Raw genomic sequence first — 26,285 nt, 5'->3', positions numbered from 1 at the left:
TAACACCCATGCACTGGACTGGAGTCTAATGCCTAACTGATAGAGCTGACTTGAATGCTCTAAAGTTATTGAATGCTAACTGAAATCATGCAAAAAAAGGCTAGCTCCATTTAAACCATTTTTCACCCTGATGTGGCAGTGACGTCAGTGCCCATTTCAAGTAGCTAGCGGACACTCAAAGAGCTAGCGTACGCACATGCTTAAAGACACTGCATAGATGCGTGCGCGAAACACCTGATTTAATGCGTTGACGTCACTGCCACATCAGGGTGAAAAATATTATAGCACCTGAAATGTGGCATTGGCACTGCCTAAATCATCATATACCCACAATTCTCAGCCAAAATACTACCTCTACCCTCATCTTTACCCTCCCCAACCATAAACAAACCCTACCCACAACTGTAACCCATGGGTGATGCACAAAATATGATGAGGAACTATTTGTTTGTGGGCCATCTGAAAAGGCTGCTTTAAAATCACTGAAACTGACCAAGTTATATATCAAAAAAAGATTGCGGAGGATATTCAGTAGCCGCAATTTCATAGAGTTACTATAGGTGCTACAATGGAATACTTACTGTTGCAAGCATCTGTGCGGTTTAGTCTCCTCCTTAGTGCTTGTGTTTACACTATACAGCTGCAGCTCCCCGTGACACTTCACAGATTGGCCTATTGAGGACTGAAACATGGGAAATAATGCCGGTTAAAATTTACCTCTTCATTCATCTTTATCATCTATGTCATCTACATGTAAACTGCTCAAATAAAGAAAGTCCGCAGTCATGTAACCTGTCCTACACCAAAACCTGATCTTGTTATGACAATTTAATTGATAAAGTCGTGCGCAGAATCTTGTTAGCTCCATTTTGATACCAAATTTGCTACCAAACACTCTAAATTCAGAGAGACTGATGCCAGTATATGAAATTTGGTGCATTTTCAAAACTTGCAAAGTGAAAACAGACCACTCGGATCTGTAGAGGTGAATGGCAGAGCGTGACCATTGATAGCCCGAAACAACCGCTAGGTCATATCGATCGCAATGTGCCCTATAGTATTCATCAGTAAAGCACTGTAGCAATCCATGCATTTTAAACTAACAATTGAATAAAGCGCGCACTTGGGATAGTCGACAGGGCCCATCGTGGGCAAGCAAGTTTGACCACATTACCCCGCTAAGCAATTTCGACCACGTGCATAGTTTTGATTTGCAACTTTTGAAAATGCACTAAATGCTATAAACTGGTATCAATCTGTGTCACTTTTGAGTGTTTGGTAGCACATTTGGTATCAAATTTGAGCTAACAAGCTTCTGCACACGACCTTATCAATTAAATTGTCATAACAAGATTAGGTTTTGGTGTAGGACAGGTTACATGACTGCAGACTTTCTTTATTTGAGCAGTTTACATCAAAATGCATGTTTTTGGTCCTTATTTCCAAAATATTAAAATTTGACTCGCATTGCCAATTAAAACTAACTAAAGGATTAGGATTTAACTATGTTTCATTTGGCAAAACAGGATAATATTTTTTTAATCCAACAAAATTTGTGCTGTATTTTCTGGAATAATGATCAGCGTATTCCACAGCGGCTATTCCACAGTGTCTTGCGCAGAAAATGTTCAGCAGGACAACAAAGTCCAGAACAAAGCTAATGGCCTATTCCATACACCCCCTATGGAAGACATGACCTTAATCATCCACACAGGGAGTGTGAATTTCAAATGGAGTCACCAATTCAGTGTCGTCTGCTTCAAAATGGGCTATTCCATTTGAAATCCATACACAACCTATGGAACACATGACCTTAATCTTCCACACAGGGAGTGTATTGGTAACTCCATTTGAAATATACACCCCCTGTGTGGGAGATTAGAGTCATGTACTTCATAGGGGGTGTACGAATTTCATCTGGAATAGCGCAATCGTTTGATTGGCAAATCAGTGCCAAAACTGAAATTTAATCATTGGTGAAAAACCAATGCATGTCGCCACAGAAAATCACTTGCAAAACCATCACACTATAGCCTGGCCTTAACGAAATGATAAAGCAATGTACTCACAGCTGGCAGATTGAGGGCGCTTCGTACTGTCTTATCGAGACATTCAAATAATTGCAGCAGTGACTTTTCAGGATGGTGAGGAAATAACATGTCACTTTCTTGAAGAAACTGATTGGACTCCACAAATGACTGCCATGAGCCTGGGACAACCGCCTGTACAAACTGCAGGTCGGATTTCTTCAGGTATTGTCCTACCGTTCCAGGGTGAAGCCGGACTTCTTGGTGGCTCCTGGGGATGATTCCTGCATATGATACAATAATAGCAAAAAGATATTTTACCCTTCCCAAAATCCTTTGCAACATGATACATGTACATCAGTTTATTACAACAATCAATCAATCAGTCAATCAGTTACATATATGTCTTTGCACCAAAATCATTTTAAAATGTTCAGCGGCGCTCATTAGCTCAAAAACTACTGCTGATAAGCATCCTGAAAAAGGTGGCTCTTCAGGAGCTTCTTAATCTGTTCAAAAGTACAATTTTTGATTTGACCTGGTAGTTTATTCCACAATCTGGGACAAATGATGATCCTATAAATTTGTACAAGTTCCCATTGTTTTCATGTTGAGAATAGAACATGGGTTAATAGACAAGATTTGGATGTGCTCTGCTTATTGAGGTACATTTCGTCACTACCGACCCATGTTGCACTAGAAAATTGAAATGGAAGAAATGCATTGTGGGAAGTGTAAGATATCTTCTCCGCAATAATAGGTTAATAATTCAGGAACACTGAGAGCTGATGTCTAAAGGTTTGGTTGTCTTTCTAGCACACAAAAATGTAGGGGTTCAATTTAGCAAATTATGGTTATATTTTCAGCATTTTATTTTTCCAACATTCTTGAGTCAAATTCTTGAGTCAAATAAAGACTCAAATTCTTATGAGTCTGGTAAGCTCTAAATATTCACATTTTAATCAAGTTCTTTATCCCCAACTCTATAACCATGTTAGTCTCCGTCCCAGTTGGTTTGTGCTCCTTCGTCACTAAACAAACCATCTGGTGACAAGCTCCAAGTATGTCTTTACTGATTGGTCTGTATCAAATCCCTAATTTATTTGGGGATTGATTCGGCTGCCTATCAACCACTGGGCTTCAGTGGTTGATTGACAGTCATGCGGTGATATAAAAACCTCACAAAAAGTAACACAGCCATTCCAAAAATATGTCTATAACTTCTACACAAGTCACATTTTAATTCCACAGATACATGGTCTCATAGCCAATTGAAATCATTTTTATATGGAAATCATAAACTAATCAGCGATCTTTATTTCAAGCTTGTAGCCAGACGGTTTGGGACAAAGTGATGACGGAGCACAAACCAGCTGGACAGAACACACAAAAGTTCATAACTTTACAACCAGGAATCTGGGCATAACTCAATTGTCAGACTTTGATTATGAGTGGATCAGGTGATGTCACAAATGGCTTTTCCAGTTGAAATCCCTACACCCCCTACGGAAAACACAACCTTAATTTCTCACACAGGGGGTGTAGATTTCAAATGGAGCCACCTATTTAGGTAACCCCATTTGAAATTCACACTCCATGTGTGGGAGATTAAGGTCCTGTCTTCCATAGGGGGTGTATGGATTTCAACTGAAATAGCCCAAATACTACTTACCTGTGGAGCATCTGTAAAATTCTCTGTGAGAAAATCAGCTACAAAGTTGACGTCCTTCATCATCATCTGGAAATGGGCAGTGTAATAATGATAACCATTTTAGTATACAAAAGCACACATTTTAATATATTTTAATATACAAGCCCAACACCCCCACCTAGTAAACCAAAGCACACACACACACCTACTTGTAAATACCTCCAAATGAGGACCTCATTCTGCATATGATTTAATCCTATCTAACTGAGGACTCACACACCTGTTTTCAATCTACACACCGTGGACCTCACACCAGACAACTTCCTATCCAACCGTGACCTGTCCTGACCCCCCCTGAACGTGGACTACTTTTAAATGCACTTTTACATTATTTGCATTGTCCTGGCTATGGCCATCCCAGCAACCGCAGATGCCCACAGTGTCAGGTGTGTCCACGGTTGCATTGTGTGTATCTTAAAGCCATATTATAACATTTGCTGAGGAAGACGCCCACACTTAATTTTTAAAATTCCTTTTTTTACACGATTAAATTGTACTTTATTAAACCAATATACCCTGCAAAAATCAAGACTCTAAGTGCTGTAGTTTTGTCAAAATCCGTGATTTTGAATTAAAGGCTGATTCAGCGCTTTATTATTACGATGGAATTATTAGTCGAACGCATACACGATGTTCATAACACACAGTACATCACGGCGTGCTGGACGGTGATATACACAACAAAGGGTCGTACCACAACATGACCGAAGGAGTGGTACGTATTGGCGTTATATGTGCGCTGGTAGTAAATTCAATTTTCTTTGCTTTGCCGTAGTTGTTCGGCTCAAAAATAAAAGGGATATATCTGACAGTAAATCTAACATTTTATGGCAAAGAAATGCTAATCTATTTTGTTTGAAAATGTTATAATATTGCTTTAAATGTAATGTAGATCCTTGTTTGCAGGTAATACAAAACGAACAAAAAACACAATACTTACTTTGCTAATAGCTGCCGGGACAGGTTCTTCAGCTAAACGTAAGATGACAACATAGAGCCAACGGAAGAAAGCTCGGAAGTTTTTCATACTTGTATCAATCACGCTAAAAAGTAAAATAAAAATAAGTGAATGCATTCCGGTATACAAGTCTATGAAGTGCAAAAAAGGTTAGTGTCTTTGGAAACTGGATGATGGAAATATTTTATTCACCTCAATATAATGTAAAATAACACGACCAGACAGGATCAATGTTGCCAATAAAAAATAAAACCTGTTTTACGGGCCCGACCGACCCAGATTTTTCGTTTTTGGCAAATTTTGTTTTTTCGTTTTGCTAAAATCATGTAAAATCAACCATTTTTTGGTCAAAATTTATTGATATTGACTGAAATTTTTCAGAACATTTTTCAAAATATGTTTGCAGAATATCATCAAATTTTTACCACATTTTTCAAGTTTATGGTGATAATTTAGGGTCATTTTAGCCTGAAAAATAATCCCAACCGTGCTTGAAAAGTCCGTCTGCCCATACCACGTAAGCGCGGACAGACTTGCTATAGCCAAAATAATAAATCCTCGATCATGAGAGCCTACTTGGGTACGCACAGTTATTTGCGCAGAGCGTACTACGCAAAGACCGGCGCTTACGGCGCAAACACAGCTTTTGAGAATTGACCAATCACATGGTCGTTGCTAGGCAAAGTCAAGGTTCGGTCATGCAGGTCGCGCGATTGTGTTATTCTATGAAAAGTACGCTGACGCAGAAGGTACATCCTCTCATGATCGAGAATTTATTATTTTGGCTAGGGTAGGGTTGGTCGGTAGGGATTTCTTATTTTGAAAGAGGCTAAAAAAGTAAATGACTTTGAAAAAAAATCAATGAAAGCTCAAAAAATTAAAAATGTTTTGCATAAATATTTTGCAAATGTTCTGCAATTATAGCTAGTGGTAAAGTGTGTTTTTAGTGAATCTTGTGATATCACTGTCATAATTATTCTACAGGTGTGTTCAAAAAATCCACCTGCTGGACCTAAAATTTTAAAAATCTTTACATAAGATTTCAGTTTCATACTCTTTCAAACTAAGCTGTTAAAGTCCCATGGGAAATGCTTGTTTTTACCAGGAAAACAGCATACAGCAGGTCATGCTAGACCATGGCCAGATGGTAACGTGAGTACATTGTAGGTTTATTTCACCTTGAAGGCATGGATACAGGGTGTATCAAAATGATTGGTACCGAAGACTTCTCATTTTTTGCCAAATTTTTTTACTATTTTTTGTGCCAGTTTAGGGTTAACTGTTTAAATATTTGTAATTATAGTAGTTTTATCTTCTCTAAGAATTTTAGATCATAGCACATTCTATTCAGAAGTCACATGATTCCAAAGGAAAATAGGTGTTTTTACACTTTTCATCGTAACGCTGGATCAGTAGCACACCATTTTCAAAGCTCTATTTTACTGCAAATACCTTGTGATTTCTTCATTAATAATATATATTAATGTAATAATCAATATTTATTGCTTGAGAGTAATATTATTGACTTGAATAATTTAGGTGGGGTGAAAGAAGTTTGTGTATCAACACCATCCAAGGCGGTAATTTAAATTGTATTTTTGAGATTACTAAGTAGATTTTGTGGCAGAATGGCTATAGACTGTAGACAGTGTAGGTTAGTTTAGACCTGGTAAAAGTTATTGGAATGGCTCCACAGTATTCCACACTTCAGCATGCATTCATAGTTAAGAATCACTGGTCGACACGAAGCTATGGAGAAGTGCAGAGAAGATTTAGGAGACAGTTTCTAAGAGCAAGGCGTATCCCATGCAAACATGCTATAACTTGCCATGCTTCAAAATTTGATATGGGCAGTTACAGAATGGACCCATCCCAGTTGTTCAGTTCTTTCAAAATAGGGCTTCACCTCACACTGCCAGAGTCATAAGGCAGGGACTTCAGGAACTATCTTTCTAAAAGCATGTATAAAGCAAGTTTATGTTATGTATACTGAGGTGAGATATTGAAGAGTATGTATGCAATAAATGGTTCAAGCAGTGAACCTATTCATCTTGTGTTGTGTAAGTCAAACCATGATTACAACAAACTTCGTTTATATGACAATAGCTCCCAGATGCATCAACCTATCAACTTCAGATTAATAGCTATTAATAGATCAATACGTTAACATATGCCCCTTTCTATTTATAGTACAAAAACTATATTAATTAGCAATTTTATATTTTTGATATATTTTTGAAAATGTCACATAGCCCGGTACCAATCATTTTGATACACCCTGTAGTCTAAAAATATGGGCTAATGTTTCCCTGGGCCACCCAATATGCCATGAACTAGGACTCCCACTGGTCAGTTTATACGATCATTTCCACATCTGTTGTTTCATTCTTTGCCTTAAGGGGGTACTACACCTCTGACGAATTTTGTGCCTATTTTTGCATTTTTTCAAAAATTATAGCGCATTGGTGACAATTAAGATATGTATTAGGGTGCATCAAACGCCCCCTATGTCAACCGATTTTCTTCTTCTTTGGGCCAAGTGTGCCACTTGCTAAAATATTAATCTACACCAAATTTAAATTCAATCGGATGTCGTCTTCTGGGTCCACCGGGACCTCAAAGTTTGGACGGGATCTTTGCAGAAATATCACAATTACACATGAGGCAGCTTTTTATCTTTCCATTATTTGTACATAAAAATCATGGCTCCTGTATGCATTTTGTTACTAATTACATTTAAAGAGGGGAAGTGGATTGTTTTATGGTTCCACATCATATTTTTAGTGATTGACAAGTGTTGTACAATAACTATTGCTTTAGAAATTAATAGCTGCCATATATACCAACATGTTATTTGAATACATTGCGGTTATTTACACATAAAAGTCATGGCTCCTGCATACATTTTGTATCTGATTACACTTAAAGAGTGGAAGTGGAATGTTTTATGGTTTCACATCACATTTTTAGTGATTGACAAGTGTTGTACAATAACTATTGCTTTTAGCTGCCATGAATATACCAACATGTTAGTTTAAATACATTTGCGGTTAATTACATGCAATAGAGGTTATCCAATCATAGACTCTGAATGATCCAATTTACTCATGTGTGACTTCTAACAAAAGGTGCTGGTTCCAGTAGTATTCTTCATTTAAACCACTTCAATGCATGACCTTGATGTTACCTGCATGACTTTGGCGGGGTGTTTTGAAACAGTCATGGTTGCACATGCAGGTACTTCTGTCTTCTGTTGAAAGTCCTAAACAAGCTATCAGTCGCTGATAGGATATGCAGCTTATAGAACACAGATAACATCTATTTACTTGTTTAGATTTGTCTAGTACAAAGCCACACCAATGTTCATTACAAAGCTTTTTTGGGAACATGAACATGTATGTCTGTCATCATAAAGGAGACTATTTACATGTAGATTGTCAAATGAAAATCCAGTCTTTATTAACAAGGTCCTACAAAATCAAGTCACCCGTTCCTTTAAAGTTGCAATTTGCACTTTCGCAGATTTGGCTTCTTTCTTCTGTCTTGTTCCACAACTTGTAAGACGTTTTGATAATGTTCCTCAGATTGGGCTGCTGATAAGAAGTCTGAGCTGAGCTTGACACCATGCTCTGCAGCATCATTTACCACATTGGCACGAACCCCGGGGCACGAACATTGACTACCATGGTCTGTAAAGCTGGGGATTGAGGCCATGTGTCAACATTGCCTGCAAGAAATTTATGCTCAAACTGCAGAATGTGCATGGTGAACCATAAGTCCTTGCCTGTTGTAAAGTCAGCTAGTGTTGTTGCTTCAGTGATGCTATCTATAGACCACTTGACATCACTGTTTATCAACAAAGGCGAGGGACTCGTCTATCGATATGCTCGAACGAGCCGCTACACTGTTCAATGGCGTTCCTGTACTATATGAAATGTGGCGGGCGATTTAAAATGCACGTGCCCTTAGCAGACTACGATGCGTACGCACACTCCAGGGCAAAGAACAATTGAAATTGCCATAATGCGCGCGCATACTGCCGGGCAATGACGTCAGATGCCAAGTGGTCTATACATGGTTATGCTCCCAAAAAGCTTTTTAATGAACATTGGTGTGGCTTTGTACTAGACTTGTAAAACTAAACAGGTAAATTACATGGAATTAACCGCAATAACATGTTGATATATATGGCAGCTATTAATTTCTTAAGCAATATTGTACAACACTTGTCAATCATTAGACTGCTTTGCATTCCCTTTTTGATAAACAATTCATACCATTTCATGCATATAACACAACAAATCCCAAGTGACCGTTCTGCATGGATAGCTAGCTCTTGGATGTAAAAATGGTCTACTAAAGTAGACTAGTCAATCACAAAAAATATGATCTGAAACCATAAAACATTCCACTTCCATTAGATACAAAATGCATGCGGGAGCCATGACTTTTATGTGCAAATAACCGCAAATGTATTAAAATAACATGTTGGTATATGGCAGCTATTAATTTCCAAAGCAATAGTTGTTGTTCAACACTTGTCAATCACTAAAAATAAGATGTGAAACCATAACACATTCCACTTCCCCTCTAAAAGTGTAATTAGATACAAAATGCATACGGCAGCCATGATATTTATGTGCAAACAATGGAAAGATAAAAAGCTGCCTCATGTGTAATTGTGATATTTGCTGCAAAGATCCCGTTAAAACTTTGAGGTCCTGGTGGACCCAGAAGACGACATCCGATTGAATTTAAATTTGGTGTAGATTAATATTTTAGCAAGTGGCACACTTGGCCCAAAGAAGAAGAAATTCGGTTGACATAGGGGGCGTTTGATGCACCCTAATATGTATATTATATTTATTATAAAATTCAGCAACTCAAGGCAAGTAGTTATTGATTTATTGATCAAATATTGGTTTTCCCTCATTTTTGACTGTAACTCCACAACTGTTGTCTGTGCTAAAATAAAATTTCCAGTGCAGTAGTTGTAGTCCTTGCGCCTATAATATACATATCTTACTTGTCATCAATGCTCTATAATTTTTAGAAAAATGCAAAAATAGGCACAAAATTGGGCAGGGGTGTAGTACCCCCTTAAACAAAGAAAGAATGCTCTTCATGAATATGAATTATCAATGATATAATGTAAAGGAAAACTAATTTGCAAACTACAAAGCTAAAGTTTGTACGGCTTATATAATAGGGGAAAATTATTTGGTTTTTGTCACTGCACGCACCAATCAAGTCCAAACTCACGCTCGCGTAAATTCACATAAGCGTGCGCCAGTCGCGCATTATGCAATGCACAACTAGGGTAAGTGCTGCGTCCAACTGTGTGCATGCCATTCTATATCAATACAATACACCATGTTATTTTTTGCCTATAATAAGCCAAACAAACTTTATTTGGTTTACTGTAATATGTACAGATGACTTACTGTAGTAGTTCATTGGCTTTCAACATAAATGATCCTACAGAACTCACTGCCTCTGCAATGGGAAACAAGACAACCATGCATGAAATGTATAATTGGGTGCTGTTATTTACACTTATGAAACTTTAAGCAATTTCATTATATAATTAGTTGCTAGCTGTATTTTGTGAGACAATATAATACAGTGTGTATGTCGACGCAATACCAATTAAAGCCAGCTCGAAGCGGGGGGTGGGGTACTCAAATTACATTTTGACGGAGGGTTCCTGCACCTGGGTGGGTCAAGTTTGTTTGCTCCTCTAAGGTGTCTATCGTGTACTTCTTTTCTTTGAGTAGAAGCCAGGGTTCGCAGGTTCACTTTTTTCATCTCAAAACAAATTATTAAGTTGCATCAAGAATTTTGTGAGTGTATGTATAACAAGGCCAGATTTTATAAATAACATATTAAGAATTTAAAGGCATGGGTTTTCATTGCTCACTAGTGCATTTAAACTGAAATGTGCAATATCAAATTCAAACGTTTTTCATTTTCAGGACTTGATGAAACAAAAAATATACTGAATGATTCATTTGTAGTTGTGTGTTACTCTTTATGAACTTTTCTGTGTTGCATTTTTAATATTTGACTGACTATATATGAGTTTTTGCCAGTTTTCGCCATTTTTGCTGGTTTTGGCCAGGCAAAAACAGGTTTCTGCCAGTTTTTGCTAGCAAAATCAGGCTTTTACCTGCAAAACTGAACACTGCTAGGAAGCATGTGGGTATATTTGAGACATTTGGGGTATTTTTAAAACATTTGGATACACTTTCTCATTTGGGTATACTATTTCTATTTGGGTGTATTTCTGAGTCATTTGGGTGTATTTCTGATCAAAGCCAAGGAGGAGGTTTTTCTCTGACATCAGGTTGATTGATCTGATAATCTGATTGATTGATTGAAATTGGCATTATGCTACTAGTGTACATTGAATTCATTAGAATCCCTACCTTTCACAGCTGATGTTGACAGTCCAAGTACACCATACTTATCATACCACTGAGCCATGCCTTCAATCTCACTCAAATGATACAAAAGTGCCCTACCAACACTGAAATAAACACAAATATCAAATTATCCTTAGCTAACATATGTACAAATTAACCTACATGTAGATACATTTAACAAGCACTGGGCTAACACCACACTGTAACCACCCAGTGTGCTTTTCCAATTGAAATCAACACCGACATGTATGGAAGATATGATCTTTAATCTTTCATATGTATATTTCAAATGGAGTAACCCATTCAGGTAACCCCATTTGAAATTCACACTCCCTGTGTGGAAGATTACAGTAATGCTTTTCATAAGGGATGTATGGATTTAAACTGCAAATGGCTTTGCCCAATGAGTCGATCCAATGATGTGGACATTGATTGACTTATTTTCTCCATCCACAGAAGTAGCCCCGATCCCTTTAAAATCATAGCCAAAACGTATAAGCCTAATTAGCTTAAAATAAATTGCCCAAATAGGTGTGAATTGGAATATTTATCTACCTTATCATTACATTCATGTTTAAGAACAGTTTAAGTGTGAAGAAACTGAAATGTCAAAAATGTTAAAAGTAAAAATACATTTCTGGAATTTCCAAAATTAGGTTAATATTTTTTTGAATAGTAAAAGCTTTTTCCAGATTAGGTTCGGTCAGATGAGCTGTTCCTTTTTTTTTTTTTTTTTTGCCTAAGTTTAGTGCTCTTACTGAGCAAGTATATGCCTGTACCACCCACCCCACATTTGGACAACTTAAAATTTAATTTAATCTTTCCAACACACACCACCACCAGTCTAGAAAAGAACAAAATTGGGTTTTATTTTGTGTATCGCACTTACCAGTGTATATGTTTCAGCACCAGTTTCTGTATATTTGTATAGGAATTTTCAATGGAATGACCAAGTTTCTTGAGTCCTTTTTCTGACAGATCATTCACAAGGAATGCCTGAAGATCTGGGCTAGTTCTACCCCACATAAGAAGCTGCAGGAATTCATCGCCCACGGTACCATCACTTGCTTTTTGCTGCAAATGAAAAAAAAAATCTTAATTTCCTGAAAATTACAGAGTGCTTCTGAGCACGCAGCATCAAACTTTTGCGGAAGCTCATCCGGGGAATAAGCTACACAATTAACCTGCAAATCACCGTTTAGGTAGACATTTCAATGATAGGGCTATATTTAATCTGGATAAGAAAGAGGGGCCAAAACACTCAACAGAGACGAAGGGAACTACTTTCTTCCGCACATCTACGACCAACTCCTAACAGCGCCACCTACGTCAGCCCAAACTGGTAGCAGCCGTCGAGGTGCAGGAATTGGTCAGTCAATTTGAGAAAGTGCTAAGTCTTAGCACGAAACTGTCATTGAGGTACGTAACATCAACCCAAATTTTGGATTTGCACAAGAATATCTGAATTATCTGTTTTTTTGACAATCCTGATGAACTTTTTTGCGGGGCTGTATTGAACTCTCTTTTTTTCCCTGCAGTTTCCTCCTGAATGTCACACAAAATGTACAGACCAACCAAATCTTTAATCCAAAACAGTGGTCAGTGGAAAGGGTCTCCTTATCAGAAGATTTCAAGGACGGTTGGTAAACTAGGGCTAGTGTTGTTAAGGGGGTACTACACCTAGTGGTACCTCATTTCTGGTCATAAATAACAAACCACTTGTCTTGGGTCACTGAAATTCCAGTGTAGTAATTGGATTTCTTGCCCCTATAATATACATAGCTTTTGTTACCACTGTGCTATTGGTTTTTGAGAAAAATGCAAAATAGACACAAATTTATCGAGGGGTGTAGTACCCCCTTAAGTAGTACTTTCATTGTCGATAATCATAAAAGCTCAGGATCTGACCTCAACAAAACAAGACATCAATAAAGTTTGGAGACCATGCATGTTATACATCGTTTATTTACATCAAATTATTACCCCATATACGCAACATAACAATATTGGAACTGTAATGGAAAGATAATCTGCACCACTTACGAATGAAAATAGAAGACTGATGCAGTTATTTCATGGTAAATAATAGTGATGTTAAGCTTATCTCTAATAGATTTAATAACTAGTTTTTCGTCTACAATTTGTCCCTGCTTATGTCCACAATCAGGCAAATTGCTTTGGCAACAACAGCCTTGTCGACAAGTCCTAGTTATTTCACATGAAGTGGGTCAGTGTTACAGGTGGTTGGATATGCCAGGGCCTGCTCCAGTATGGTAACACATGATATAATATTTTGCAGTACACCTTTGACAAGAGCATATTTAAAGCGTACATCGCATATTTACTGCGATGAAATACACTTGTCTTTGATTGGCTGCTGAGGCGATTGGCTGTTACCTAGTGGAAATTTATGAACGAACTTTGCGCCGTATGTGTCGTTAGCTGACTTTGCAACATCACGGTAGTATGCGCTTGTTATAGGTTTACTGCAAAATATTATAGTATAGACAAATCCAATTTCACACATTCCTGCTCCTGAATGGCAGCCATTAGCCGTGACGGGTACCCAACTATCCCAACTAAAATGTGGGATAATGCGGCCTTGAAGGCTATTATAAACTGCATTTTATCACCCGTGTAACATGTAGACAAAAGAATGATGACAGTTTACAACACAAAAGAATCTAACATAGAATTTTAAGCGGGTTTAATCCACCCAATTGGGTACTCACAACACCTGTTTGGTGCATGCGGGTACCCAAAAATGGCCGACCAAATCCTGACCATGACTTGGCTCATTGGATTCGTCTATATGAGTGCCACCCTACTCTCCCCTCATTATGTTTGCTTACCTGTGCATATTTAGTTAATTTGTTCTCCATTTCAAGCAGAATATCCTCCCATGCTTCTGACACTGCATTGAGGGTGGAATTTAAATACTGAAATGCAAAATTGTTCCAAAGAATAAACTAGAAAATAAATAATCAATTATTGTATAAAATCAGACATATTCCCCTATTTCTGGAATAATGGGCAATTGCAGTTAAAAATCCTTACACCCCGTGGAAGACATGACCTAAATCTCCCATACAGGGAGTGTGAATTTCAAATGGGGTTAAAAAGGGGTTAACTGAATGGTACATGTAGGTCATGTCTTTCTGAGGGTAGTGTGCAAAATATATGTTCCAGGAGAAAGCTATTTTTACAATTTTATACATGAAACCAAATTTTTTAAATCAAAAATATATTGTTTAGCCTTACCTCTAAATAAGTGACAATCTTTCCATGTTTCATGGCATATGTTGCCAGTTCTTGATGTCTTGAAGTCAGTAACATGCAGTCGAGCTGTGACATTGGAAATGTAAATTGTAAAAATAATTTATGTTTGTGAAAAGGAGTTAAAGAGATCCACTGACTACACATATTATGAAAATCGACTGCTGAGTGCTCAAAGATGTGGTTTTAACCACTTAAAAGTGCAGTAGCTGCCCTATGAACATTTGGCAATTACACACAGTATATTGTACTAATCTACACATGGCAGCTACTGCACTTACCCACTTCTGGCTCTGAGTAGTCGACATGATCATCAAACTAAAAGCAGGGGGTGAGTATGCTTACTGCATTTGCACACAAAATATCCCTAAACATGAACCAGGGGTACTTTATTTTGAATGGGTAAAGGTGAGATTACAGCAAAAATATACCAAATTTGACGAAAAAAATACCAAAAAATATATATCCTATTATTTTGTTTCAAAATCCAATGAATTTGGCATATTCTGGACAATTTAGCTGAAAAATATTGCAGAATCTGTACTTTTGGAGACAATTTTGAAAAAACACCCATTCCTGAACCAATTTTCTGAAACAATATGACCCAAGGTTGTACCAAAAAGCCTGAAAAAACATCCCAATCTCTGTCGCACATCCCTGTGCATCCCCGCACCTGCCTTTCCAGTAAGAATATGGGTCCCTGTTTCCACAGAAGAAACATACCCTAATTGTAATTATGTTTCTGTATTTTTTACAAATTCCTTAAGCATGGGTTCCTATCTGTCAATCATTACTTCATGAATATGCACGATGTACAAGACCGGCCCAATCAAACTCACTTATTTGCCAAAACGGAACACAATGTGCGGTTACTAATAAACAACAGTGGACCTAAACTCTGCGTATGCAAAATGAACAATTACGCGCACCCAACTTGTGTATTTTTACATCGCATGATTAAGTTTTGTCGGCTATTCCATTTTATAAAGGGAAAAAGAAAAGTAAAATTAAAATTGTATTTTGTTTTTAAAACAATATAATATTATACTGATGGAGTTAAACAAATGGAAAAGTGACGGTTATGAATGAGTTATTTTGGAATATATCGGAATATATCGGAATGCCCCACAGGATATTCCTCTGTTCCAAAATCAAAATGTTTAGATTTTTCACAATACCCTCAGAATAACTGATGCGCAGTCATTAACCTCTAACTAATATACATACATACCGCCATAAGATAAACTTGATGCTGTGCGTTTTGCTCCATGTTCTCTGGCCGTTCCATCACAACAGAGAGTGACTGCAGATCTGCTGAGAGGGTTGCACTAATAATCTTACCACCCTGTGTATAAAGAAGTCACTATTGAAATGGCAGCTATGTTGGAGGACAGTTCAAAGATGACAGGTCGAGGGACAGAATCGATTCCACAACCATTTATACCTAACATAGATGTTACTCTATTATGGGAATTTCAATGGAGGCCTTTTAGAGGACAGAATTTTATTTAAATGACAATGACTCTGTCATGCGTGATGTCGCATTGCATATCCTCTTCAGCATTACACTAGAGTCCGAAGTTTTCCGTTTTACGGAAAACGGAAGAAAATCACGGAATCGGAGGTACAACACGGAAAGTGACATTTTTGTATAATGTGACAAAAATTGTTAAAAGAATAAGAGAAATAAATGTTAAAAACAATCATGAGTTGTGTATGTCAATTTTTATGATAAAAATACTGTTTAATAATACCGAAATAAAGGTATATTACCAATACATGAACCCCCTATATCTCTCCAAACATCGTAATAGTCGGCCTATTATCGTGAGAATATTCCAATCGGAGCATATTGATCGCGATATTGAACACTTTATTGTGATATTAATATCGTTGTTTATACATTTTTATGCTTTATTCATGGCACGGATTTACAAATTTCACAACACGGATTACAACACGGAAAATGGATTTTAGAAAACGGTAAACTTCGGACTCTACATTACACACAGGGCAATTACGAGTTGGTACTCATTGCAACTAATCTCTTTGACCCAACTCTATTCTATGTCTGCAATAGACTAAATCCATTAACATTTACCATTCATATCGTGTCAAGACTCATGAAAATATTCTCGCATGTCTTTGCTTGTGCGCCACAGCGCGACTGACTAGCAGCCGTTGTAACACGATCACGCTGTGAAGTTCTAAAAATGTGTCCAATAACAAACTCTGTCAAAGTTCCATTTGGACACAACTGCACATCTCAATGCAACCAGAATCTGGTTGCATAGTCCGACACTTTTTGAACACATAAGTTTCTCAGTCGTCAACCCAGAAAGTTGACAATTGAGGGCAGCAGTCTACCTCTGCAGTACCTACCTGGGTCATTTGAGCTGCCAAATCAACCTCAGCAATTGGTGAAATCCCATATGCTACCAGTCTCACATGACCGTTAGTGGATCCCACTACTAGAATGTTGAAACTATCACAAATATTAAAGAAGAATAACAGCAAAATAAGTCATCATTAATTAAGCATTTTATTACTCTTACAACCCATTATTCAAAATCGCGCACTGTGATTTGTCAAAACGCGTCACGTGAGAGCCCATTATTCTGCAATAATGGGTCAAGCGCGGTAACACATTCTACGCACAGCATTACGCTTGTTACGCGTGCAATATTTCTGCAATCTGCGCTGTCACTTACGCTGCGTCTGCCTCCACCTTGAAGTAAACAACTTAAAATGTTTGTGCCAAAGAATGACATTTTCTCTTTAAATCGCACTATTTTCTGGTAATAGAATAGCAGCATTATCCTTTGCACGCAATTAATGTGTCCTCGACAGTAAAAACATTTAAATAATGGGTTCGGCTGCGCCTCACCCATTATTTATGTTTTTACTGCTTCGGACACATTATTCGCGTGTAAAGGATAATGCATTACCCTTTATTTCTTAAATAAAGTTTAGGCAAAGAAAAATACATGTTTGTGGTTGTACAAATAGTGATATACACAGTTTATAGGTCAATGATTAAACGATACACATGCATGAGGCGTATAAGCCATCACTCAATCGATGAACACGGTGAATAAATTAAGTTCATTATAAAAACTTGAGTTTTGCTGTAACTAAATCACTTCAGGATTACATGTACCGTATTCGTTCCAATAAGCGCCCATGCCCCAATAAGCGCCCACCCAGGGTATTTTCAATTTGCTAAAGGGTACCATCAATGTTGAAGTGACAGGATAGATGTCGATACAGTGAAATAGCTGGAGGACTACAAGTCCTGTGTAAACTTGAAATACATTTTCTACATCAGAAAAGCTACTAGAACGTCACAGGACCCTTTTATAACATACCCGGTACATTAATTCGTCTATAACACCCCTTACGAAACATTGGGTAAACCTGGTAAAAAATCAGCGCCCACCCAAAATGAATTTGTTAAGCGCCCTGGGCGCTTATTGGAATGAATACGGTAGTCTTTCAAATGGTATTTTAGTACACCATTGGGCATTACGATCATGGGGAATGTAACAATTCAAGAAAAATGGAGAGCGTATCTGTGGAGCAAATCACAACTAATGGCTTAAATCTTCCACATAGGGAGCGTAAATTTGAAATGGGGTTACCTGAATGAGTAATTCCATTTGAAACTCCCCTGTGTGGGAGATTAAGGTCATGTCTTCCATAGGGGCATATATGGATTTCAACTGGAATAGCCCATTTACTCTACACACAGAATTGTGATAATATTTACCTTGTTTGTCCACACAGTCTTTTGGAATCCTCAACAGCTTTTTCATCAAAACCTTTGGAGGTAGAACTGAAAGAAAATACAAAATATCAAATTGGACTCTTTTGATGCAGCATAGGTGTGCGTGTGAAACAGCTGCCTCAGCGTGTTGACGTCACTGCCACATCAGGGTGGAAAATGGTATATATAGTTGCACTTTGCGTAATTAATGCATGTCACCGGTGAGCATGTACATGACTTTACGCTTATATATAATGCTGTGTACACACCTGGTTCATATGACTTGGTTTTAAGAATGTTTCTGATGTTGATTTTAAAAGGTCTATTGTTATATCTCTTTCCTAAAAAACAAAACAAACAAACCACACTGCTTCATGTAATGCCAACAACTTACATTTTTGATAAAGCAGGTAATTTTGGCAGAAACTTCTCTGACCCATCCTCAAATAAATCGGATGGAATAAATTCACCCAAATCAGCCGGAATCTCTTGTGTCGCCATGGTAACTGATGACTCTATCCAATCCATACAGGAGATGCTGTCAGGCAGGTCCATTGTGTGCACCACTTCAGCCTTCTCAACATTGCACAGTACAATATGGCCGCCTGAATACCCAATGGAAAGAACTGAAATGTGAAAAAACAAAATGTAAGTATCTTAACCTTACCAAAACCCATAAATGTGACTCTCCATCACAAACCGCTCGTTAAGTCGGCAAATTGTATTCCGAGTTACAGTGCAAAATGTGCATAAAGGTTGTATTCATATGTACCTCAAGTTGGTGCGACATGTTTCTCATTCTGTGCCAGTCAAACACATTTTCAACCAATCATTAATCCTATTGTTAAAGAGGATAATAAGCTCCTACTTATGTATGGGGAAAACGGTGGCCTAGCGGAACGGGCACTGACTCATAATCGGAAGGTTGCTGGTTCGAGCCCCGGCGACGCCATCGGGTTGTGCCCTTGAGTAGGGCACTTTATCTCGATTACTCCTCTCCATCCAGGTGTTTAAATGCTGGAAAGGTAACAGACTCGCTGTAGAGGATATGTAGTGATCCCCCTATATAGCAACATTACATGGAGGAGTCTGGCCCAATCGCCAATGAAAGAGACATGGGCACTCTGATCACCGTTTATACAAGATCGTCTCCTTTACCTGTACCATGTATGAATAGCTAAATAGCTCTGGTATTTGTTTGCTTTTGGCTAAATCTTGTTCAAGTAGTGGGGTAACCAACAATTAACAATGAGAGGACTTGGGGATGATTTGAAATGACCGCCAATTATTACCAGCAATGTAGCACCGAAAAAAGGTACCCTTTTGCTGAAGGAGAAAAGTTCAACTTAATTGATATCATTTTAAAGCATATATTTTCTTTAAAAACACAAAATAAAACAAAATTGACCAGGGGCTAACTTTACAAGTGTTTCGTGGTGGACGGTCACAAATTGGATTCCTTAAGGCGATATAATACCCTGATTTTCATCAGTACCCATCTTCTTTTTTTTGTTGCAAATTTATAAAGTATATAAATATGTTCATCATCTCATGTCCTGAACTTATAAAATATCTCTACATACAAAGTGGTTTTAAACCATTTTAGAAAATCATTTAAGCCCTATATATTTTTTTGTTTACTGTATCCTGGTAACTGAGATGTGTGTTTCATAACAAACTATAATTTAGAGTAAAGTAGAATACATGAATAGAATACATTAAATCCTTTGTTATACTATCTATAGAAATGCACTCACTGATTATAACACTGAATAAATTAAATAGGCCTAATCTCTTCCACATAGACAATTTAATACTACAAAATGTATGTATCTTCTATAACATGTTGTTAGGAAAAGAGATTAAAAAAGGCTATAAGGTCATCAAAGGTCAGGTTATAGGTCAATTGGTTCAGCTCAAATTCAGGCATCAATTTGGAATACATGTGATAGTCTGTGATATCATACATGGCATAATGAGGCATCAATTTTGATATTTTGTCTGTTACTGGATAATGGAAATGTGTGAGGTGGATATACTAAAATACCTTGGGATGTAAATGGTGAGTACAATTTAGATTGCCTAGTTGAGATGGATTGGGCAAATAAATATAAAATAGTTACCAAAATAAAAAAATGAAGCTTACGGAAAACTACCTAATATGGTGGTATAGGTGACAAAAATACAATCTTTTTCAACATTGCTATAGTGTGGTTGTGGTAACCTGTTACCTATGGCTTAATAAAGTTTCAGTGACATAGTGTCACAAGTTCAAAATACAAAATATAGCTCGACATTGAAAATAGAAGCATTTTAACCGGTTCGTTTTTTGATAGTTGTGGAGCACCAAGTTCATGAAGTCATAAAAGAAATCAGGAACCACTTATTCCCATTTTACATATCAACATTATTTCCCTAATGTGTTAGCAACACATATCCAAAATTTTAACGAAATCCGTTGATAGTAAGCTTTCCAAAATGAAGTGAATTTAAATCATCAGTGATGTACCTCCTTTTGGCTTCTATCTTCAAAAGCATGTAAGTTACATTGATACCGATGCCACCAATAAAACGAGAAGATTTGCCCCTTCATTTTGCATACCACTTTGCCCAATTTTTTTTTGTAATTTCTTCACAAAATGCAAAAAAATGCAAAAAAAAATCAATGGGTGTAGTACTCCCTTAACAGAATTTGTTTTCATGTAATTTCATTTGTTCTTGCCCATGTTATCAGACAAATAAATCACAGCTGGGTAACTTTTGAACTGTGTGGCTACATGTATCATTTTGTGTTTCAAAACAATCGTTTATCTGAAAATATTTAAAAGGATCAGCCCCGAAGTTACGTACAGGTTACAACGAGACAATTAGCAGAAAGTTCCTTGTATAGTTGTATTGGGGAATTTCAAACTAACTCAATTTTTCCACAAGAGTGTACTAAACCACCACCAGGGTTCAAACCTGCAACTTCTTGCACCATATATAGTCAAATGCCTTATCAATTGAGCTAACTTGACTACCTGTTTGACTTTCCAGAAATGGGGCTTTGACTTTCCAGAAATGGGGGTCACATTAAAAATTTCCCTTAATTGCTACCTTATGAATAACAAGTGCTTATTTACTTGTTGAGAGAAAGTTATATCTGCCCAGTGTTGACAAAACTTTTCAGCATCAAGGCGAGGCGCATTGGCTCACCAGGCCGCGGTAAAGGATTCTCAAGTAGCCCAATTTTTTAAGCTTCCAAAAAGATTTACCCGAATTTAGAACGCAAAACACCCAATTGGGCGGAAAAGCACTTGACTTTAAAACTTCCTGTACTTACTGGGAAGTTACTGACCGATCAATCAATGGTCACAAAACCCATTGTAATTGCAATTTGGAGCTTCAGAGACTCAAAACCTTTGTGAATCGGCTGAATTGAATTGAAAGGAAAATACATCAAATTGGCAAAAGTAGCCCAATATCAAGAGACTGGCAAAAGTAGCCCAATTTTAGGCAAGTAGCGGCATGCTTTTTGGAGTAGCGGCAAGTGATCGCCAAGTAGCCCAATTGTGCGCCTAAGGCGCGGCGTTGGCATCACTGCATCTGCCCAAAGAATATGAATCAATAAGTGTGTAAAGCACAAACAAACAAAAAATTCAAAAACAAACCTTTGCCATCTGGTCTCCATGCCAATGCTGCCACTTTTTTGTTAGACTCCTCCCCAGGAGGTGGAAGCACCCATACAGGCTGACGTTGCCAGGTTAGTCTTTGCAACAGTACCTACATTTATTCAAAAAGTAAATATCTGCTTGTTATTCCTCTCCACACAGGTGTCGACTGCAGACGAAAAGATCAAAATTTTCTTTAAAAATTCAAAAATTTCCATGACCAAATTTGGAATCAGCATCTTAAAGGGGCATTTCGTGATCCACAGCCTCATCCCCCCACTTTTCCCAAAAAAAGTTGAGATTTTTACACCACTGGATACCTCTGGCTACATAATGTTTATGTACCAAATATTTCTTGCAGATTAATTCGTTTAGCAAAAATATCGCCAAATTTGAATTTCGTTCTGGTGCACCAGAACGAAATTACAACACATTGTCTATGGAGCAGTGTAATACACATAATCATAACTCGCAAAGCGCAAAATCGGAATCAACTGAAATTTTGGAAATAAGCTTTTTTCGTGGATATCTACTGAAAAATGTCATAAAAAGAGGATGCTAGGATCACGAAATCCTCCTTTAAGGGATTTGGAATAAGCGTTTTGAGCGTTTCGGCAGTATTTTTTGTGGAACATGAGAGCACATCAGACATATCGAATTGCATTCAGAATACGAAGAATGTCTTTCTGATATCAAATTTTCATTTTTGAAATTCACGATATAATACAAATTTTATGACAAATTATTAAAATTTGATATTTTTCACATTTTTGATACATGTATAACAGTCCTCAAAGTAAATTTTATAAATCTAATGATATATTCTTTAAGTGTATGTAGCTGGGAGGAAAAGCCGACGATCAATTGAAAATTTTGACCTTTCATATTGAAGATATGGATTTTTTTCAAAAAGACCATATCTTCAATACGAAAGGTCACAAAATTTTTCAATTGATCGTCGGCTTTTCATCCCCACCTACATACACTTCAAGTATAAATCATCAGATTTATAAAGTTTAAAATGTGTGTTACATTGCGATTTTCAAAAAATCAAAATTATTTGATATCAGAAGGACATTCTTTGCATTCAGAATGCAATTCGATATGTCTGATGTGCTCTAATGTCCCACAATAAATACTGTCCAAACGTTCATACCCCATCCCTTAATACAGTTATACAGTTATACACAATACACTTAGGGGTGGTGCAATAATTATGTGTACCCCCGGGGGGGGTGAATTCTCAAAATGGTCTGCCAAAAATCGCTTGCCCCCCCCCCTTTGGCCGTGCCAAAAAACCTTTGCCCCCCCCTTTCGACGTGCCAAAAAACCTTTGCCCCCCCTTTTGATGTGCCAAAAAATCTTTGCCCACCCCCTTACCAATGCAAGATTTTGGGGAACCTGAATTTACCACCTTAAATTGTCTTACCATATAATGCGAGCGCAGCGAGCAGGAAATTTTGCATATTTGAACGTTTTCCTACACCTTTTTAGGGCATAACATAGAAACGGTGCCCAAAATATCTGTGCCAAAAATCGCTTGCCCCCCCCTTTGGCCGTGCCAAAAAACCTTTGCCCCCCCCCCCTATAATTCACCCCCCGGGGGTACACACAATTATTGCACCACCCCTTACCTCTCCTTGAATATTTGCCAGTGCAATCAGATCCATACATGGTGACCAGAGCATGTGACATACTTCAGTTGATAAGCCTCTCTCTTCTAATTGACGGAATGCATGCTGCATTTTGATGCGTGCCGTTATTGTCTACCTGATATATATTTGGAGTTATAAAAGAAGAAAAGGTTTATGAACACAGTTCTAAACTTAGACGTTACTGGAGAGCAGGGTTGTCACTATGCTGGTTGGTGCCGGTCGGTAGTGACAACCCTGCTAGAGAGCTCTTTTTTTTGGTAGATCAGCATTGTCATTTTTTGCAACACATGTTAATCGTGTTGATGACTTGATGTTCAAATTTAGATGATATTTTGATGAGTCAACTATATCTTTTAGAGCAAAGGTTGCCCATTTTATAGACTCGCTTGCCAGTCCTATATACGCCGTGCCTATGTATATTAAGGACTGGCTTAAATTAGTGGTGGGTTATAGAATGATGATGCTTCAAATTTCTTAGGGAACCAGCTTATTTGATGCAGTATGATCTCCTGAGCATTTTGACACCTTTTTCATCCAAATCGGCCAAAAAATGAGAGTAGTGCTGTCGTCGGGACCGTTTTTTAATGTCGACATGTCGATATAATTTGTATACCGACGTTTTTAGTAGCAGTATTTCTCTGGTTTCCAACCTTGAATAACAAGTAATTTTGGGCCTATAACTTACTTTTCTGGCCAAAAATATTTTTTGAATTTTTTTTTTTTTTGATGTCGACATGTCGGGATACGTGCCGACGTCGACATTATGTCGACATAAGGCATGTCGACGACGGCACTATGAGAAGGGCCGCCAAAACAAGTATTTGGACAGAGGGGTCTGTTGGGGGTCTGAAAATCAATATTTTCATCAACAATCATTATTATATGCCTGATTCTGTGAAAGTTGGTATTGATTTGTATGTAATTGATGTTTAGAATTCCATTTTTGAAAGTTGCATAAAAATTGGAGTTGTCGTTGATATTAGAGTATACATATAGGCCTACACGACATCAGTCCAGCATCATCTCAAACGTCATCGTTCATTAAAGGAGTAATTCGTGATCCTAGCATCCTCTATTTATGTCATTTTTCATTAGATATCCACGAAAAAACCTATTCCCAAAATTTCAGTTGATTCCGATTTTATTCATGAAGTTATGCATGATTAATTGATTATGTGTATTACACTGGTCCATAGACAATGCGTTGTAATTTCGTTCTGGTGCACCAGAACGAAATTCAAATTTCACGATATCTTTGCTAAACGAATTAATCTGCAAGAAATATTTTGTACATAAACATTATGTAGCCAGAGGTTTCCAGTGATATAAAAATCTCAACTTTTTTTTTAGAAAAGTGGGGGATGAGGCTGTGGATCACGAAATGCCCCTTTAATACACATTACATACTTCTTACTAAGGTAATATTCATTGAGGAAAAAGAGATGAGTTTTTGAACGCAAAACCTGATAACATGCAGGTCCGATAATCGACCAAAATGCATCAATTTTGGGAGTCTTTTGGGCATGAAAAGGTGACCACATGCATGTTAAATGAGTACCATTATCTAGCCTAGTCATCCAGTCAGGGTTCTAAGGAATTTTCATTTTAAAATTGGAAATATATGTGTCCAGAAAGAATCATCATTAATATTTCTTTTTTCTCGGGAAAAGCGGAACGTTCCGCTTTTACCGACTTTGAGGTTTAAAAGTGTAACAGTTCCGCCAAAAGCGGAACGGTTGGCAGGTATGTAATCATAAATTAAATTAAATAATTATTAAAATACATCATATTTTAATTTTTTCCTTCATACAAATATATTTCAAAGACTTTTAATGAGTGATATTCCGATAATGACTTTTTTTACTTTTCTACAAAATTTACTGACTTTTAATGACCTTGCTTCAAATTCACTGACTTTTAAGGAATTTAATGACCGCTACGAACCCTGTCTGCAGCCTTGCGAAGGGGTTCAGCATTCGAATCGGGAATAAAAATATCCGATCTTTGTGATCAAAAACACAAAATTACAACTTTAAACATACTATTGACAATAGACATTATTAACAAACAATATAGAATAGAACATTCGACGTCAACTTCTCAAAATATTGGAAAAATATGCTCACCAAACATTGGGAAAGTGCGCAATCCAATTCCCATTCAAACGCGTGGGAAACTGAAAGTGCATTTATCCGCCCGGCTAGCCATTTTATGCCTTTGGGTTTTTTTTGGGTTTTTTTACAGGGCGGGACATTTTCCTGCATTTCACAGGAGTTTTTTTGTGGCTTACATCTCTGCCGTGTGTCTTTTCCCCCCCACCACTATCTATTCTAGTACAGGGCAGGGAATACATAAATTAAAAATAAATAAAAACAAACAAACACACACACAAACAAATAAATAAATAACTTTTTCCTGATCGTGACTAGATGATTATATTTGAATCAAGACAAGATGCAGGTATATGTAAGCTTAAAGTATAATGATGTTTTGACAAGGCAAAGCCTACCGCAAAGCAAAGCTGCAGAATTTTGAACCATTTAATCGTGATCGTGATCGATCTAGTTTCTCTTTTTAACACTACAAGTTGATGTCATAATTACAATAGACATAAATACTCTACCTGGTAAGCAAATACAGAATTATCTAATCGTCAATAAGTGTCCGCCACATGCCAGATATATATGAAAAAGAGTAAAAAATACAATTCAGTGACAGTCAAATTCACCGCTCATGGGCGCGGCCATCTTGGATATTTACATATCGAAACCGAGGCTTCATAAAGTTATTGACCAATCAAATGAGAGTAGCAAAAGT

At 37.3% G+C, this 26,285-nt stretch overlaps 1 protein-coding gene across 1 annotated transcript in view; it reads right to left on the bottom strand.

Annotated features, from left to right (window-relative positions):
- LOC140162721 (anaphase-promoting complex subunit 4-like) overlaps positions 1–26,205 on the bottom strand; it is a 32,102-nt gene extending 5,897 nt beyond the window's left edge. The window contains 17 exon segments of the mRNA XM_072186006.1: positions 582–682; positions 2,070–2,263; positions 2,266–2,311; positions 3,700–3,765; positions 4,679–4,781; positions 10,141–10,192; positions 11,125–11,225; positions 12,011–12,195; positions 13,974–14,060; positions 14,383–14,466; positions 15,629–15,742; positions 16,780–16,882; positions 18,167–18,232; positions 18,558–18,789; positions 21,814–21,925; positions 23,448–23,583; positions 26,092–26,205. Coding sequence (XP_072042107.1) covers positions 582–682; positions 2,070–2,263; positions 2,266–2,311; positions 3,700–3,765; positions 4,679–4,781; positions 10,141–10,192; positions 11,125–11,225; positions 12,011–12,195; positions 13,974–14,060; positions 14,383–14,466; positions 15,629–15,742; positions 16,780–16,882; positions 18,167–18,232; positions 18,558–18,789; positions 21,814–21,925; positions 23,448–23,558 — 1,757 coding nt within the window. The 5' untranslated portion in view covers positions 23,559–23,583; positions 26,092–26,205.
- Positions 26,206–26,285: the final 80 nt, after the last annotated feature.

This window comes from Amphiura filiformis, chromosome 10 (genome assembly GCF_039555335.1).
Source record: "Amphiura filiformis chromosome 10, Afil_fr2py, whole genome shotgun sequence".
NCBI classification, from domain to species: Eukaryota; Metazoa; Echinodermata; class Ophiuroidea; order Amphilepidida; family Amphiuridae; genus Amphiura; species Amphiura filiformis.
This window is presented reverse-complemented; position numbering and strand designations above follow the sequence as displayed.